The 19,753-nt window shown below is 43.7% G+C and overlaps 1 protein-coding gene across 1 annotated transcript in view; it reads right to left on the bottom strand.

The window, feature by feature from the left end:
- The window catches only part of LOC128697251 (putative iroquois-class homeodomain protein irx-1), a 226,034-nt gene that overhangs the window by 140,428 nt on the left and 65,853 nt on the right, over positions 1-19,753 (bottom strand). Inside the window, exon 2 of the mRNA XM_070090402.1 lies at positions 15,932-15,976. Within this exon, the coding sequence (XP_069946503.1) occupies positions 15,932-15,976 (45 nt within the window). The remainder of the gene's footprint in view (positions 1-15,931; positions 15,977-19,753) is intronic.

Raw genomic sequence — 19,753 nt, 5'->3', positions numbered from 1 at the left:
CGAACCTCATCACCCCCATTCCCAAGATTATGCGTGACCCATACGGGTTTAACGCCTTCCCCCAATGAATGCAATGGTAATTTTCCTAATTTCAAGCATCTACACTGATAATAATTCAAACGTTTCGGATTATCAAATCCATCATCAGTGTCTCAAACAATTACAACAGCCGATTGTTAACAAAATCGTTAAATTCAAAACTAACATACACAAACAAAACTAACAATGTTAAAATGTATACAACCTGACATTTATACTAATATAAAATTAAGATATACAGAAGATACACCAATGTGTGAACTGAACAGATGTTAGGTAACTGTTCAGTATGTACAGGATGTTCAGTATGTACACAGCTAGTTAGAGATAATTAGGTTCAGTCTCTGATATCGCTATCACAGTTGTAAAAATTCTCAGGTGTTTCAAATTGAAGGACCCGATATTTACTGTATACTGTACTGAAATCTGGTCCAAATATTTGAAACAGCCGCATATTCTCAGGTGTTTTAAATTTATGGACCCAATATTTACTGTATATTGCACTGAAATCTGGTTCATCAATTTGAAACACCCGCAAACATTATGCTCCGAGACGCGGTGGTTGATTTTTTCTTGGCCTGAGGTTTTTTCCCCAGTGTCAAACATCACTTGACCAAATTAACAACACTTGACGTTCGACTTTGTGTATACCTGTTCTTAAGTTCAGATTTGTTTATTATTCATATGTGCTTGCGTATTTATTTACTTCCTGCTGTTCTGAAATATTCGGAGGTTGAATATTCCAAGCAAATGAATATTTTTATATGCTTCTTAAGAAGGATATCACCCAAGAGGGCAGGATATCACCCAGGAGGGAAAGATATTACCCAGGACAGGATAGCACCCAGGAGGACAGGATATCACCCAGGAGGACAGGAGGATAGAATATCACCCAGGAGGACAGGATATCACCCAGGAGGGCAGGATATCACCCAGGAGGGCAAGATATCACCCAGGACAGGATATCACCCAGGACAAGATATCACCCAGGAGGACAGGATATCACCTAGGAGGGCAGGATATCACCCAGGACAGGATATCACCCAGGACAGGATATCACCCAGGAGGGCAGGATATCACCTAGGAGGGCAGGATATCACCTAGGACAGGATATCACCCAGGAGGACAGGATATCACCTAGGAGGGCAGGATAAGCCACCATAGACATTAGTCAGATCAGATATTACGCTCCGCCTCGCACTCTCAATCAAACTTTAAGGAAGATCTTACTCCTTCCGAGTCCTCCGACGACCATGGCCACGGCCACGCTTCACGCAAGCTAGCAACTCAGCAAGCATGCAAAGAAAAGCCGGAAAACAAGGAAAGTAATCAGGGGGTCCCTCCCCAAACAAAAAAAAAAAAAAGAAAACTCTGAAACAAACACACTCGCGGGCTTAACCCAACTTCGAACACAACTCCGACAGAGAAAGAATCCAGACTGAAGTCGGTGTCAAGTTAGGGATCGGGACACGGTGAAGATCAGGAATATGCAAATCCAGCGGTGAGGGAGTAAGACGGCAGTAATTGAGAAACTTGGAATGGGAACGGGAATGAATTGGGCCGTGTTGACGATTTGGTGGGAATACCAAGATCTCTCGCTTCCTCCTTTCTTCTCCCTTCTTCCCTCCCTCCCTCCCTCCCTCCCTCCCTCTCCCTCTCTCTCTCTCTCTCTCCCCTCTCTAATCCTTCTCTTTTCTCCAGTCAAATTACCCCTTTGTTCTCTTTTGTTTGTTTCTCAAAAGTTTACCCAGAGTATAATTCCTTGAACCTTAATTATCTTAAAGATTTATGTCCCCCGTAAAACTAGATATCCTTAATTATCTCTAAGTAATTATGCAGCTAGACATATATGATTATCTCTCTGGGCGATTATGTAACTAGATCAACGTAATTATATCAAAGGGGTGGTGGTGTGTTTTATTCGTCAGGAAACACGACCAGCGTTTCCCGAGGTCTTAGTCCTATGACGACCCATTACTGAAGATTCTGGGGTGATAGTTTTATTCGTCAGGAAACACGAGTGTTTCCTGACGAAGCCTGATCCATTAGGGCCATTTTCTGACCCAGTTTTAGAACCATCACTCAGTCTCCAACAAACCTTGATCAATCACTACCCACTATCCTCAACAAACCTTGATCAATCACCACCCACTATCCTCAACAAACCTTGATCAATCACCACCCACTATCCTCAACAAACCTTGATCAATCACCACCCACTATCCTCAACAAACCTTGATCAATCACCACCCACTATCCTCAACAAACCTTGATCAATCACCACCCACTATCCTCAACAAACCTTGATCAATCACCACCCACTATCCTCAACAAACCTTGATCAATCACTACCCACTATCCTCAACAAACCTTGATCAATCACTACCCACTATCCTCAACAAACCTTGATCAATCACTACTTACTATCCCCAACTAACCATGATCAATCAACATAGATCAACCACTGCCTACCCCAACAAACCTAAATCAACCCCCAACAAACCTAGATCAACCCCCAACAAACCTACCAACTATCCCCAATAAAATCTGATAGGATAATGCAGATTATCCCAAGAAACCCTGATCACTTACCCACACACCTAGCCTCACCAACTATCTACTACCTCCAATAAGCCTAACGAACGCACCTCCTGTCCTCTTCCTCCTCCAACTTCATCCATCCCCACCACCATGTGCTTATTTTCCATCTTTCCACTCATTGTGCGTTAGAGTTGATCAGCCTCGGCTGCTCGCTTTACAATTGAGTAAAATGTGAGACAATTATTTAATCCTCCCAAAATTAATCCCTCAGTGCCGAAGCCAAGTGAATATTTTCTTACTTTCTCTCTCTCTCTCTCTCTCTCTCTCTCTCTCTCTCTCTCTCTCTCTCTCTCTCTCTCTCTCTCTCTCTCTCTCTCTCTCTCTCACTCTCTCTCTCACTCTCTCTCTCTCTCTCATCTCTTGTGACAACTCTGCACCTTGGAGGAAAACATTATTTTAAGACATGGTCGCCCTAATAGAATCAAAATAGGATTTACATGGCAATTTTGTGCGGGAAGGCGCTTGGCACCCGGAGATAGTGTTAGGACATTGTATAGATGATTTGATGAGGAGGGTAGCGATGGCTGCGATGAATATGGAAGAGAGCATCGCTGGAAGGGATCGGTGAAAAGAGCATCGCTATGAAGGAATTAAAGCCTCTATTGTACGCATGTTAAAGGAGGGGTTTTGGCCGGTCCGGAAAGGGATTCGAGCGGGTTCGATAGAGTTTGGTTTGTTTGGATGAGATTGTAATTTTTTTTATGGGGGGAGGGGGGGACGTAACGTAAATATGGAGTGTCGTAATAACTACACTTATGTTATTATGCTCAGTAATAACTCACATTTAGACAGAAATTCAGAGGATTAACTTGTCTATGCATTTCGATCCCCCTTCTGGGATCCTCTTCTGCATAAAAGGATCCCAGAAGGGGTTCGAAATATACTGAGTTAGCGTCTCCATGTGAGTTATTATTGAGCACCGACATATATTCATTACACTTTAGTTATCCTTATGTTATTATGATTTTGTTTGTATCTTTCACGGGAGTTGTCGTTGTCTTGGACGTGAATAGATTTTAGGGTTTCCTGAGCTGTTAGCGTGTGCGATTTTGACTGCTTGTGTCTTGTGGGTTTATTGTACTTTTGTTTATTATTGTTATTATCTGTGTTATTATTGTTCCTGCTTAAATTTAGTTAATATTATTAGTTTTATTGCATGCACTGACTTAAATAATGAATTAGACTGAATTATGAAAAAAATAAAATATCGTCTTTCTCCCTCCACTCAAATAATAATAATAATAATAATAATAATAATAATAATAATAATAATAATAATAAGTTAAGGCTATAATAATGCCACAAACTGAATCGGCATTCTGGCCTTGGCTAATTGCGATTGGAAGCTAACAAGGGCGCCCGGCCACGGCGCCCGGCCACGGCGCTCGACCACGGCGCTCGACCGCGGCGTCAGGTTTCCCCTGTGATTTCCATAAACACGACACAATCTTGCTTAAATATTCCGTCTCTTTTTCTCTTCCCCCTCAGCCCTGACACTACTCCATAAAGTTATTAATTAGAGTCAGTTTCCTGACGCGGTCTGTCCCTACACACGTCCCAACATGCGTACACACACACACACACACACACACACACACACACACACACACACACACACACACACACACACGTGCCTATATGTATAGATACATGTGTACATATCAGCAAAGAGGCGTGGCCCAGGAGCTATGAATCGACCCCTATGACCACAAATAGGTGAGTACGTGCCAACGTGAATACATACATAAACACTCTCACACAAGCCAACATGCATACATATACACAGACACACTCACAGTGCCTACATGCATATATGCACACACACACACACAAAAGAGCGCCTTCATATATATGTACACATGTATGCATACATACACACCTAATCACTGAAAACAGGACACAGCTGAGCGGAGTATGACTTAAGAAATCGTAATGACACGATTGCAAACAAACCATACCCCCGGCCGGGATTGAACCCGCGGTCATAGAGTCTCAAAACTCCAGCCCGTCGGGGTTAGCCACTAGACTAGCTAGCCACAATACCTAGTTGGATGAATGTTATTGTGGCTAGCTGGTCTAGTGGCTAACGCGACGGGCTGGAGTTTTGAGACTCTATGACCGCGGGTTCAATCCCGGCCGGGGGTATGGTTTGGTTAGCTGAGCGGAGCTCTGCTCCTGTAACTTCAAACAATGCAGAACGCACACTGTGTTCATAGCTACGTTCCTGCTGATATAAATATGCTGTCACCCAGACATGTCCGAATGTGGAGAGGATGTCACCCTAATGAGGACACAGACAGGAGATATATGCAAGAAAACTGCAGTAACACCCTGAAAACTACACGAGTAGTCATCTAAGGTCCAGTCGTGACGCTTTTGTGTGTGTGTGTGTGTGTGTGTGTGTGTGTGTGTGTGTGTGTGTGTGTGTGTGTGTGTGTGTGTGTGTGTGTGTGTGTGGCTGGTTTGTTGTGGTACCTTGTTCATCCTGCGAGTGGTAGAGCACAGTACTGAGGATTACAGAGGTCACAATAGGTCACAAAGGTAACAGCTCTTAGCTTGTAAATAAAGGTAGGAATCGTTAACCTAACCTTGTAAAACTGTGTAAAAAAAAAAAGGTCACAATGGTCACAGAGGTAACAATGGTCACAGAGGAAACAATGGTCACAGAGGAAACAATGGTCACAGAGGTAACAATGGTCACAGAGGTAACAATGGTCACAGAGGAAACAATGGTCACAGAGGTAACAATGGTCTCAGAGGTAACAATGGTCACAGAGGAAACAATGGTCACAGAGGTAACAATGGTCACAGAGGTAACAATGGTCACAGAGGAAACAATGGTCACAGAGGTAACAATGGTCACAGAGGTAACAATGGTCACAGAGATAACAATGGTCACAGAGGTCAATGGCCACAGAGGAAACAATGGTCACAGAGGTAATAATGGTCACAAAGGTAACAATGGTCACAGAGGAAACAATGGTCACAGAGGTAACAATGGTCACAGAGGTAACAATGGTCACAGAGGTAACAATGGTCACAGAGGAAACAATGGTCACAGAGGTAACAATGGTCACAGAGGAAACAATGGTCACAGAGGAAACAATGGTCACAGAGGTAACAATGGTCACAGAGGTAACAATGGTCACAGAGGTAACAATGGTCACAGAGGAAACAATGGTCACAGAGGTAACAATGGTCACAGAGGAAACAATGGTCACAGAGGTAACAATGGTCACAGAGGTAACAATGGTCACAGAGGAAACAATGGTCACAGAGGTAACAATGGTCACAGAGGAAACAATGGTCACAGAGGTAACAATGGTCACAGAGGTAACAATGGTCACAGAGGAAACAATGGTCACAGAGGAAACAATGGTCACAGAGGTAACAATGGTCACAGAGGAAACAATGGTCACAGAGGTAACAATGGTCACAGAGGTAACAATGGTCACAGAGGAAACAATGGTCAAAGAGGTAACAATGGTCACAGAGGAAACAATGGTCACAGAGGAAACAATGGTCACAGAGGTAACAATGGTCACAGAGGTAACAATGGTCACAGAGGTAACAATGGTCACAGAGGAAACAATGGTCACAGAGGTAACAATGGTCACAGAGGTCAATGGTTACAGAGGAAACAATGGTCACAGAGGTAATAATGGTCACAAAGGTAGCAATGGTCACAGAGGTCAATGTCACAGAGGTAACAATGGTCGCAGAGGTCAATGGGTCACAGAGGAAACAATGGTCGCAGAGGTCAATGGTCACAGAGGAAACAATGGTCACAGAGGTCAATGGTCACAGAGGAAACAATGGTCACAGAGGAAACAATGGTCACAGAGGAAACAATGGTCACAGAGGAAACAATGGTCACAGAGGAAACAATGGTCACAGAGGTCAATGGTTACAGAGGTCAATGGTCACAGAGGTAACAATGGTCACCGAGGTAACAATGGTCACAGAGGTAACAATGGTCACAGAGGTAACAATGGTCACAGAGGTAACAATGGTCACAGAGGTAACAATGGTCACAGAGGAAACAATGGTCACAGAGGAAACAATGGTCACAGAGGTAACAATGGTCACAGAGGTAACAATGGTCACAGAGGTAACAATGGTCACAGAGGAAACAATGGTCACAGAGGTAACAATGGTCACAGAGGTAACAATGGTCACAGAGGTAACAATGGTCACAGAGGTAACAATGGTCACAGAGGTAACAATGGTCATGGTTACATCTTTATAAACAATAACAGCCACTTCACACATTACAAATACTCGTTATAGATAATTCACACAGTACCATAATGGGGTTAAAATAACAAGAAATACAATAGATTGTATTACCACTAAAAAAAAAAAAAAAAACACTGATCACAACCAGGTCGAAGTTGATGTAGCCGATGTAGCACCAGCTACGTGAATGTTGTAGATACAATCTCGAGAGTGTATCCACAACCAAGCTACAACATCACCTCCCCAACTCTCCTACAACCATGACCATCCCTACTCCCTCCCCACTTCTACCATACAACCATCACCAACTACTCAAGATGCCTGCCCCATTACCCATTCCTCTAAACACTTACACCCCCTTCCCCTCCCCTTCCACTCCAGTTCGTATAATTCCAACCTCTTAATATGTTCCCCAATGATTCCGCTGCTTAATTAATATAAACATCAGGATTGTGTCGTGTTTAACTGTTGCCTTAAGAGCGAAGTGGAGCCGCAATGACAATAAAAGTCAACTTTATGAAGAAGATTATTAGCCCAGGAAATTAAGCCCAAGGATCCAAGAAACTACTACGCCCGTTAGACGAAACCGAAGCCAGGGCCACTATTGTGACCGTCAGACGAAGCAGAAGCCATGGCCACTTAGCCGAACCTCGGTCAAAAATAAATAATATTATAATGGAAAATATTGCTCGTTTCGCCCATACGAATTCCGGATAGCGTTTTTTTTTTCTTTCATTGATGAGGGGGGTGGCTGAGGGTATTGGGTGAGGGAGTGACCGTGAGAGGACGACCCCGGCTTCGACTAGCTCTCCTCTCCATCGCCGGTTTCGGACGAACTTTAATTCGCAGAAAGTAACCCAAATGACTGGAGGAACAAGGCACACGCCGAAATTAATTAGCGAAAAAAAGGGTCTGTTTGGTAAAATTAGAAAAATTTCGAGGATTCCATTTTGGGGGAGGCAATGAGACATGTTCAGCCCACGACACTAATGTTGTGAGCACTGTACTCTCTCTCACTCTCTTTCACTCCCTCACTTTCACTCCCTCACTCTCTTTCACTCACTCACTCTCTCTCACTCTTATTTCTAATGGTTCTGATGCACTGTGTTCTCTCTGTAACATTTGTGTACCTATTGGTTGTACATTATGAGGTACTTCCAAAAGATGTACATTATGATATGTATCCATAAATTGTACTTAAGTGGTACATCTACAAGAACTACTTTCAAAAATGCATCCTTAAGTACATGTACGAGAAGTACATCCATAAGTACATGTACGAGAAGTACATCCATAAGTACATGTACGAGACGTACATATCTATAAGTATGTCTACAAAGAGTAAATCCATAAGAACGTGTACAGTAAGTACATCCATAAGTACATCGAAGTGACTTACATCCATAAGAAGTGCACTCGTAAGTACATCGGTAAGAAGTACATCTTACTCCACACGACACTTTTCTCTTTACTACTGTACTTTAAAGACTATTTTTATTAGCCTAAGATGTCACTTATCTTTACTACTGCTCACCTAAATCTAAGACCTTCATCTTTATCACCCGTCTTTATCACCTGTCTTCATCACCTGTCTTCATCACCCGTCTTCATCACCCGTCTTTATCACCCGTCTTCATCACCCGTCTTCATCAGCTGTCTTCATCACCCGTCTTCATCACCCGTCTTTATCACCCGTCTTCATCACCCGTCTTCATCACCCGTCTTTATCACCCGTCTTCATCACCCGTCTTCATCACCCGTCTTCATCAGCTGTCTTCATCACCCGTCTTTATCACCCGTCTTCATCACCCGTCTTTATCACCTGTCTTCATCACCCGTCTCCACCACCCGTCTCCACCACCCGTCTTCATCACCTGTCTTCATCACCTGTCTTCATCACCTGTCTTCACCACCCGTCTTCACCACCCGTCTTCACTACCCGTCTCCACCGCCCATCTCCACCGCCCGTCTCCACCACCCGTCTCCACCACCCGTCTCCACCACTCGTCTTCACCACCCGTCTTCACCACCCGTCTCCACCACCCGTCTCCACAGCCCGTCTCCACAGCCCGTCTCCACAGCCCGTCTCCACCACCCGTCTTCACCACCCGTCTTCACCACCCGTCTCCACAGCCCGTCTCCACAGCCCGTCTCCACAGCCCGTCTCCACCACCCGTCTTCACGACCCGTCTTCACCACCCGTCTTCACCACCCGTCTTCACTACCCGTCTCCACCGCCCGTCTCCACCGCCCGTCTCCACCACCCGTCTCTACCACCCGTCTCCACCACCCGTCTTCACCACCCGTCTTCACCACCCGTCTTCGCTCCACCACCCTTCTTCCCCCTCTCCATTACCCCTCTTCCTCCTCTCAACTACCACTCTTCCCCCTCTCAACTACCCCTCTTCCCCCTCTCCACTACCCCTCCTCCCCCTTTCCACTACCCTTCTTTCCCCTTTCCACTACCCTTCTTCCCCCTCTCTACCACCCTTCTTCTCCCTCTCCACCACCCTTCTTCTCCCTCTCCACCACCCTTCTTCTCCCTCTCCACCACCCTTCTTCTCCCTCTCCACCACCCTTCTTCTCCCTCTCCACCACCCTTCTTCTCCCTCTACACTACCCTTCTTCCCCCTCTCCACTACCCCTCTTCCCCCTCTCCACTACCCCTCTTTCCCCTCTCCACCACTCTTCCTCCCCTCTGTATAACTGCCTCTTCATAACCTCTCTACATCCTTCTCTCATTCACTGTCTTCTCACACCCTTTACCTATTTCTCCCATTCCTTCTTCCAATTAAAAATTCCCTCTTACTATTCCCTAAACCCTTCCACTAGAGGAAAATTCTCCACCTAATTTGAAATTTACCCTGCCATCACGTACATTTCTTTTCAACAGACCTCCCCATCGTGAATGTTGACCTCCCCATCGTGAATGTTGACCTCCCTATCGTGAATGTTGACCTCCCCATCGAGAATGTTGACTTCCCCATCGAGAATGTTGACCTCCCCATCGAGAATGTTGACCTCCCCATCGAGAATGTTAACCTCCCCATCGAGAATATTAACCTCCCCATCGAGAATGTTGACCTCCCCATCGAGAATGTTGACCTCCCCATCGAGAATGTTGACCTCCCCATCGTGAATGTTGACCTCCCTATCGTGAATGTTGACCTCCCCATCGAGAATGTTAACCTCCCAATCGAGAATATTAACCTCCCCATCGAGAATGTTGACCTCCCCATCGAGAATGTTGACCTCCCCATCGAGAATGTTGACCTCCCCATCGAGAATATTAACCTCCCCATCGAGAATATTAACCTCCCCATCGAGAATATTAACCTCCCCATCGAGAATATTAACCTCCCCATCGAGAATATTAACCTCCCCATCGAGAATATTAACCTCCCCATCAAGATTGTTAACCTTCCAATTAGAAATATTGACCTGCAACTGTTTCCAGCCTTCAAGGGACGGGGTGGAGACGGGCTTTTGATCCAAGGAAGTGCAGCAAACTTTCCTACCTTTCCCTTGATCACTGTATGACCCCTTCGGTTTTAGCTCTTCCACATACTAATAGGAATAGCAATAATAATAATTATTATTATTATCATTTTCACATAAAAATCTGGAAATACAACTGTTGTATGAATAATGTAAAATGTGTTTCCTCTTTTTTGGTTAAAAAAAAAAATTTCTTCTGTATAGTATTTTTTAAAATCCTTCTCCTTTTCTATTTTTTTTTTATAATAGTCAAAATAGTATTGCCCTGACTAAATCATTTTTTTGACGTTTTTTTCAAAGCTCGTCCGTCAACATTGTCAAAATTCCTTACCTATTCCCTCTCAAAGAAAAAATTTCCACCCAATCATCCCAACTCAAAAAAATCCCCCCTCAATCATCCCAACCTATAAAAAATCCCCTCTCCCCCCCACCACAAAAAACTTATAGCCATCACCATTAAATTTCATACCATCAAAAAAAAAAAATCCCTAAAAAAATAATTCGACTAATTTTTTTTAAGACCTCCCTAGCTCTTCCCCAATATTTCCCCGACATGACCCTCAGAATTCCCCCGACTCTTCCCCTGAAATTCCCTAGCACTCTCTCCCCTAAAATTCTTCGCATTAAGTATGGAGGCAGCCACATGAGCGAGATCATAACAAACAGATGTAATTACTTGTCATAGGCTCTAGGGGAGAACAAGAGGGAACTTCCCCCGCCACCCGCCGCCATCTTAATTATCAACAGGGTCCCTGGAGAAATTTTTAGTGTCACAGCTTCGGCAGTTAATGGCAGGGAATGAAGCTCTATGTGTCCACGTCAGGGGCAGGGAAAGGAGCTAGAGAAAGGGGCAGGGAATGGAGCTTCAGAAAGGAGCAGGGAAAGGAGCTACAGAAAGGGACAGGGAAAGGAGCTAGAGAAAGGGGCAGGGAAAGGAGATAAAAGGGCAAGGAAAGGACCAGGGAAAGGAGCTAGAGAAAGGAGAAAAGGGGCAGGGAAAAAGAGATACAGAAAGGGGCAGGGAAAGGAGCTAGAGAAAGGGGCAGGGAAAGGAGATAAAGGGGCAGGGAAATGAACTACAGAAAGTGGCAGGGAAAGGAGGCAGCAGGGAAGTAGAAAAGGTTAGGGAAAAAGGCAGCGGGGAAGTAGAAAGGGTTCGGAAAAGATGGAGGGGAGGAAGAGAAAGGGGCTAATTATATAATCTGATGTTAGTTTTGGACACTTGTTATATTTGTTTTAAATTCAGGTACTGAGCTGGCCTCTAATAACACCTGTTACTAATAACACCTGTTACTAATAACACCTGTTACTAATAACACCTGTTACTAATTACACCTGTTACTAATTACACATGTTACTAATTACACATGTTACTAATTACACATGTTACTAATTACACCTGTTACTAATTACACCTGTTACTAATTACACCTGTTACTAATAACACCTGTTACTAATAACACCTGTTACTAATAACACCTGTTACTAATAACACCTGTTACTAATAACACCTGTTACTAATAACACCTGTTACTAATAGCACCTGTTACTAATAGCACCTGTTACTAATAACACTTGTTACTAATAGCACCTGTTACTAATTACACCTGTTATTAATTACACCTGTTACTAATAACACCTGTTATTAATTACACCTGTTACTAATTACACTTGTTACTAATAACACTTGTTACTAATAGCACCTGTTACTAATTACACCTGTTATTAATTACACCTGTTACTAATAACACCTGTTACTAATTACACCTGTTACTAATTACACTTGTTACTAATAACACCTGTTACTAATGAATTATATTTTGTTCACTACTTTCATAAGGTTAAACTATAGCTCCTGGTCTGCTTTCGTAAGTGGTCGTGATCAGCTTCCCTTATCCCCTAGCCTCGTGGATTCTGACATACCTTTTCTTTAGGCTGTGTGTGCAGTCTTCCTCCACAACTCCGCCCAGATCATTCCACACTCTTTCTAACCTAGTTGTTGACATTATTTTGGCTCATCTGTGTCTTTCATTTTTAATCGTGCCCTTGTGCACCTGTTTCCTACCTCTGGAAACCTCTTTCCACCATTCATCGTATTAAATCCTGCGATTATCTTAAATTTCTTAATAGTGTCTTTTACGGTCCTTCTAGCCTCTAATAAGATTAGATAAATTTCTTGAGTCTTCCCTCATAGTCAATTCCTTTTAATTCCGGTACTATACTCTAGGAAAGACGCTTCCTGTGATCGTATTTCGTTGGATTTCCTCCTCTTTTCTGCAACACTGCAAGTTCCTGATGCGTTGATTGCAACACGAAAGGCCTAGAGCTATCGTTCAACTCCTCCCGTGGTTGTTTTGCATCTTGTACGGCTTGTTCCCGATTGTTATAATAATGTGTATACACAGTATAATCATTATTACCGATTGTTATGAATGAGAGGGATTGGATTTAACTGGGATTTGTACACGAGTTAATAGGAATTATCAAAGCTCATTTCTTGGGAAGCATTGATAATAGGTTGGGCAAATATTTTTGCTATCGAGTTTGGGGTTTGAGAAGAACTTGCCTAGCACGGGCCAGTAGGCCTGCTGCAGTGCTCCTCCGTTCTTATGCTCTTATTTACTAAGCCCAGACATTATTTTTCCTTCCGCTTTGTTTCAAGTGTGTGTGTGTGTGTGTGTGTGTGTGTGTGTGTGTGTGTGTGTGTGTGTGTGTGTGTGTGTGTTCATCAATGTCGTAATGAACTTTCGCCTCATTATCCAAGCAATTTATTTTTATTATTCAACGCTAATTATCTTTTATTCATCATTAAGTATCACCGAAGGGGAGCCTTATAACTGCTCCCTGGATTTTATTCTCCCTCCAAAGATTTTCTTTTTAACTTGAGAACACCTCGTTCGATAGGCTTCAAACTTTCCACTAATGGTATACTGTAACTACAGAGTCATGCAACTGCAGGCATGTTCAGGTGTCCAAATTTAATTAGGTATCAGTACACTAACTTGAGAGAGTACTTGAATGGTATACAATACCGACAAGATTGAGAATTAGACACATGTGAAACATCTGGGTATCTTTATTGAAGATGTTTCGCCCTCCGGTGGCTTTATCAGCACAAATTCAAGGACATAATGGGAAGACTGTAGAACTGTATACAAAGACGAGGTAATCAGTCCCTCAGTCTTGGAGATGAAGAACACAGTAGTCTTCAAGAATCTGAAGCACAAGTGCTGACCCTTCTCCCCTGCTGAAGGCTTCCCCTTCTCCCCTGAAGGCTTCCCCTTCTCCCCTGAAGGCTTGCCATTCTCCCCTGCTGAAGGCTTCCCCTTCTCCCCTGCTGAAGGCTTCCCCTTCTCCCCTGAAGGCTTCCCCTTCTCCCCTGAAGGCTTCCCATTCTCCCCTGCTGAAGGCTTCCCCTTCTCCACTGCTGAAGGCTTCCCCTTCTCCCCTGCTGAAGGCTTCCCCTTCTCCCCTGCTGAAGGCTTCCCCTTCTCCCCTGCTGAAGGCTTCCCCTTCTCCCCTGAAGGCTTCCCCTTCTCCCCTGAAGGCTTCCCCTTCTCCCCTGCTGAAGGCTTCCCCTTCTCCCCTGCTGAAGGCTTCCCCTTCTCCGCTGAAGGCTTCCCCTTCTCCCCTGCTTAAGGCTTCCCCTTCTCCCCTGCTGAAGGCTTCCCCTTCTCCCCTGCTGAAGGCTTCCCCTTCTCCCCTGAAGGCTTCCCCTTCTCCCCTGCTGAAGGCTTTCTCTTCTCCCCTGAAGGCTTCCCCTTCTCCCCTGAAGGCTTCCTCTTCTCCCCTGCTGAAGGCTTCCCCTTCTCCCCTGCTGAAGGCTTCCCCTTCTCCCCTGCTGAAGGCTTCCCCTTCTCCCCTGCTGAAGGCTTCCCCTTCTCCCCTGCTGAAGGCTTTCCCTTCTCCCCTGCTGAAGGCTTTCCCTTCTCCCCTGCTGAAGGCTTTCCCTTCTCCCCTGCTGAAGGCTTCCTTTCTCCCCTGCTGAAGCCTCCCACCACTCGGTTAAAGGAGGCCTGAAGCCTCAATTCCTTGTATGTAACGCTGGACACTTCTGCTCACAACTTTATGATCATGCAACACCAATCTCATTTGCATATTCAATATTCTAATTAAGAAACACCATTGGCTTGTCTCTGAGACCATCTTGAAAACGGTATTTTTTTTTTTAATTAATTCATGTTACTTTCTTATTGTCTGTTGTTGCTTCTCCTAATTGCTTTTGTTGCGTGTCTGTCTAGTGTGTTCTTCGTGTGTACATCCGACCTTAGTTCATTTTTCTTTATTATATGCTAATTATCTAAGTTATTTCGTTATGTTTATTGCTTGGTGATTGTGACTTTTCTTTCATTACACATATTGAATTTTAATCTCTCTCTCTCTCTCTCTCTCTCTCTCTCTCTCTCTCTCTCTCTCTCTCTCTCTCTCTCTCTCTAGCACACACACACACACACACGCACACACAGAGGGGGGGTAGAGACTGCAAACTTCAGAGAATCAGAAGGATTTAGGTGTTAGCATGACACCAAGCATGTCACTGGAGTGGCACTTAACCAAGTAACTGTGGAGTCGAATGTGAGTCTAACAATTAAAGAAAAATACACAAGTACCTCAACAAAGAGTCCTTCAGGACCCAAAACATGGCCTTTTTCACACCTAACACAGAGTACAGAGCACCGTCATGGAGCCCTCACCTGAGCAGCCATGTACTGAAACAAGAGGCTGTCCAGAAATTCTCAGCGAGACTATCGGGAACCTAAGCAAAAAAAAACTACCAATGATGAAAGTCTAGACTCTATAGGAGCTAAATCCTACAAACACTGGAAGAGAGGATAACCGGGGGAGACGTGATCACGGCATACAAGATGCTCGGAAGACTATCAGACTGACAGCAGACACGCCTCAAGGGAGGCGTGTCTGCTGGATTGAGCCCGAATACCTCCCATCACCCTCACATACGGTGTATAATCCTACAGGTTTAGCGCTCCACCATGATTAGGAAGATCATTAATGTATAAAAAGAGCAGGAGGCCAAGGACACTTCCCTGTGGTACTTCAGTATCCAGTGGTCCAGTGGTCTTGTTGTTGAGGTTATGTCCCTAACAGAGACGCATTGATGTCTGTTAAGGACATCAATAATAACGACAGCAGACAGTCTGAAAGGATGCAGGTGTAGGCCTAGGTGGAAGCTAAACAAGAAAGTGAATCACAAGGGATCTGAGAAAGTACTCCGTCAATGGGAGTGGCTAGCAAGTGGAACCGTCTTCCTGAAACAATGGCAGCAGTTTCTCTCTAAACTGTAGGAATGATATAACTCAGGATGACAGGAACATACTGTTATGGTTAATTAATAATTGAGAGACAAAGCCAAAAAAAACCGAGATTCAGCGTTCGCATCCATAAGGTGAGTAAAGCCAATATAACTTATAACTTAGGTGAGTAAAAGTAGGTGAGTATAACTAGGCCAGCAGAGCCAACCCCTCAAACTTCACAATAGCCTTCACACACAGGGATAAACAATTGCTAAACGAAAAACAAACTTTTCATAACATACGTCAGACCAATACCGAGACATGCAGCGGTAGTGTGGCATCGGCACCTAAAAAGGCAAAAAGAATAGCATGTTGATATAATAGTAATACATTTAAATACGTGCTGCATACTGACAGAGCTAAAAAAAAAACAAAGTGTTTCACAAGCAGGACTGCAAACACCATAATTTCCCGTCACTGTTTGATGGTATGGAAAGAGAAGACATGATAACGTTTACTGGGTCAAGAGAGAATGCGGGAAAATAGAGAGGGAGATCTCTGGTAGCACCGCCAGCAGTTAGAAAAAGAGGTCATACTTGCTAAGGAAAAAAAATGTGGTTTCGAAATGATATTTAAGAGGTTTTCTTCGCTGGGATGAAAACTGTTTGTGTGTGTGTGTGTGTGTATTTGTGTGTTTTAAAATTACTGGAGACTGAAAACTATATGAGAAGTAAGTCACTGGTAAAGGGACGCCTTCAGCGCAGCTCTGTTCCTATATATACTGAAGACGGGACACCACTAAACTCTACTGAGGAGATTAGCTACAAGCATCACTGATTCTAGTGAAGGCTTCGAGGAATCCGAGCTTACCCTCTCCTTCTTTGGAACAAGTCGTGGTACATGCAACGTGGCTTTTGTATTGAGCCCTCACCTGCTCAGGCACGTGTAGAACCCCCAAAGAAGTCCAAAGGTTTACAGCTTAACTAGTCACAGAATCTGAGAAGAATACACAGACAGCACTGAAACTTATTCATGGAGGGATATGAATACGATAAACAAATGATAAAAAAGTTGAAAGGGCAGATAGAGACTGACCTCTTGAATTAGGAGGATCATGGACTAGGAATAAGAGGGAAACTTATTACACGGCTTCACGACTAGGTATGAGAAGGCCAAAGAGGCCATGAACTGGTAATACCTGTCGACGAAGCTCCTAAGGCAGAGTGGGAGCCGAGAATCGAACCCCCTGCAAACACAAATCTGAGAGAATATAAACATTCATTTTTTCATTACGTGTATTAGGGAGCCACATCCTTGGAGTAGAAAATAAAAAGGCCTAACAAAAAATACTAAAATCTCTCCTCGAGCCTATTTGAATATTCTACTTCCCCTACCACCCCATCTTTCATACGTACATATATACAAACTTTATCACGTAAAACGTGCACAAGTTTATATATATATATATATATATATATATATATATATATATATATATATATATATATATATATATATATATATATATATATATATATATATATATATATATTATATATATATATATATATATATATATATATGATAGATAGATAGATAGATAGATATAAGGTGCAACCTTCTCTATATATTCTTGTTTTACTTTCACTTATGTATCTACTGAAGAGGATCCCAGAGGGACATCGAAATACACAGACCATTTAATTTTCTGAGTTTCTGTCTCTATGTGGGTTATTATTGAACAAATACACAAATACACAATTGTATTTGTGAATAATTTTAAGTTTTACACACTTCCTCCAGTTCCACAGACATTATAATTAAACATTTATGTGATTTTTGTCACGAGTCATTTTGTGCATTTTCAATAATATTGAAATAACACGCATGTATCTTTTCTTAATTTATTTTCATAATATATCCCCAGTGCTAAAAAAGGATTCAAAATCCTTAAGAAAAAAAAATCCAGAACCCCGTGATCAGCAATCTTTTTTCCAGAAGCACTCAGCCAACACCCTTTTCCAGGAGCACTCAGCCAACACCCTTTTCCAGAAGCACTCAGCCAACACCCTTTTCCAGGAGCACCAGAAGCACTCAGCCAACACCCTTTTCCAGAAGCACTCAGCCAACACCCTTTTCCAGAAGCACTCAGCCAACACCCTTTTCCAGAAGCACTCAGCCAACACCCTTTTCCAGAAGCACTCAGCCAACACCCTTTTCCAGAAGCACTCAGCCAACACCCTTTTCCAGAAGCACTCAGCCAACACCCTTTTCCAGAAGCACTCAGCCAACACCCTTTTCCAGAAGCACTCAGCCAACACCCTTTTCCAGAAGCACTCAGCCAACACCCTTTTCCAGAAGCGCTCAGCCAACGCCCTTTACCAGAAACACTCAGCCAACACCCTTTTCCAGAAGCACTCAGCCAACACCCTTTTCCAGAAGCACTCAGCCAACACCCTTTTCCAGAAGCACTCAGCCAACACCCTTTTCCAGAAGCACTCAGCCAACACCCTTTTCCAGAAGCACTCAGCCAACACCCTTTTCCAGAAGCACTCAGCCAACACCCTTTTCCAGAAGCACTCAGCCAACACCCTTTTACAGGAGCACTCAGCCAACACCCTTTTCCAGAAGCACTCAGCCAACACCCTTTTCCAGAAGCACTCAGCCAACACCCTTTACCAGAAGCACTCAGCCAACACCCTTTACCAGAAGCACTCAGCCAACACCCTTTTCCAGAAGCACTCAACCAACACCCTTTACGAGAAGCACTCAGCCAACACCCTTTTCCAGAAGCACTCAGCCAACACCCTTTACCAGAAGCACTCTGCCAACACCCTTTACCAGAAGCACTCAGCCAACACCCTTTTCCAGAAGCACTCAACCAACACCCTTTTCCAGAAGCACTCAACCAACACCCTTTTCCAGAAACACTCAGCCAACACCCTTTTCCAGAAGCGCTCAGCCAACACCCTTTTCCAGAAGCACTCAGCCAACACCCTTTTCCAGAAGCACTCAGCCAACACCCTTTTCCAGAAGCACTCAGCCAACACCCTTTTCCAGAAGCACTCAGCCAACACCCTTTTCCAGAAGCACTCAGCCAACACCCTTTTCCAGAAGCACTTAGCCAACACCCTTTTCCAGAAGCACTCAGCCAACACCCTTTTCCAGAAGCACTCAACCAACACCCTTTTCCAGAAGCACTCAACCAACACCCTTTTCCAGAAGCACTCAGCCAACACCCTTTTCCAGAAGCACTCGACCAACACCCAGTTTTTTTCCAAAGTCATCCACAGAACCCCTCTTCTTGAACCTCACAAATGAAAGCTTTTCCCATAAAAACATCGTACCTAAAAACCATTTCCCAAATTTGGAAATTCTTTGTGGCAAACTCTTGCTCAGAGGCGCAACCAAATTCCCACTCGGTGTAAATCACGGAAATATATCTATAAAATTCCAATAAATATCCGGGAATGTTCACTACATGGATATTAACTGTAAAAAAAGGAAATTAAATATAAATCCATTAATTACCGACCGGCAACTTAATGGCCAGTTAAAAGGATAAAAAAAGACAGCTCTGTTGGCGCCTTTATTGTCTGGAGGAGTTTTATTTCCCGAGGTTTCAACTTTTTTTTTTTTTATTGATAATGTGTTACAGTGGGAAGGGGGGGAGGTAACTGGAAGGAAATTTGTGTCTGTTTCTTGATCCGTGAGAACGTGAAGCCGAGATATATAGGCATTGTCTGTATGACAGTTTCTCCACCCCTATCCTCGCCTGTGTTTGTCTGTGTCGGTCTGTCAGTCTGATAGAGGTCCCGTGTTTATCTAGGTAACGTGCCTGTGCGGGAGTGACCTCTGCCATCGCTCTGACGTCGATTCTCTCAGTTTCTAATTTGCCATCTGCTTTTTATCTTTTCCTTTCTGTGAACCTCCGATAAATCCTCACCATTTCCTCTGGAGGCTCCGTCTCTCATCATCATCGTTATCTTTCCTCTGGGATTGTCGAAATTCGCATCTCCATGTTTGTTTTTTGTCCATCTCTTCACCACTGTCACTTATCTTACAGGTGTAGCAACAACCCACCTGTAAAATGCTGTGTTGTCGAGTTTCATTTTACTGTTTCC

The sequence above is a fragment of the Cherax quadricarinatus genome, chromosome 31 (genome assembly GCF_038502225.1).
Source record: "Cherax quadricarinatus isolate ZL_2023a chromosome 31, ASM3850222v1, whole genome shotgun sequence".
NCBI classification, from domain to species: domain Eukaryota; kingdom Metazoa; phylum Arthropoda; class Malacostraca; order Decapoda; family Parastacidae; genus Cherax; species Cherax quadricarinatus.
Note: the sequence above shows the minus strand (reverse complement) of the source record. Positions and strands in the feature narration are given on the sequence as shown.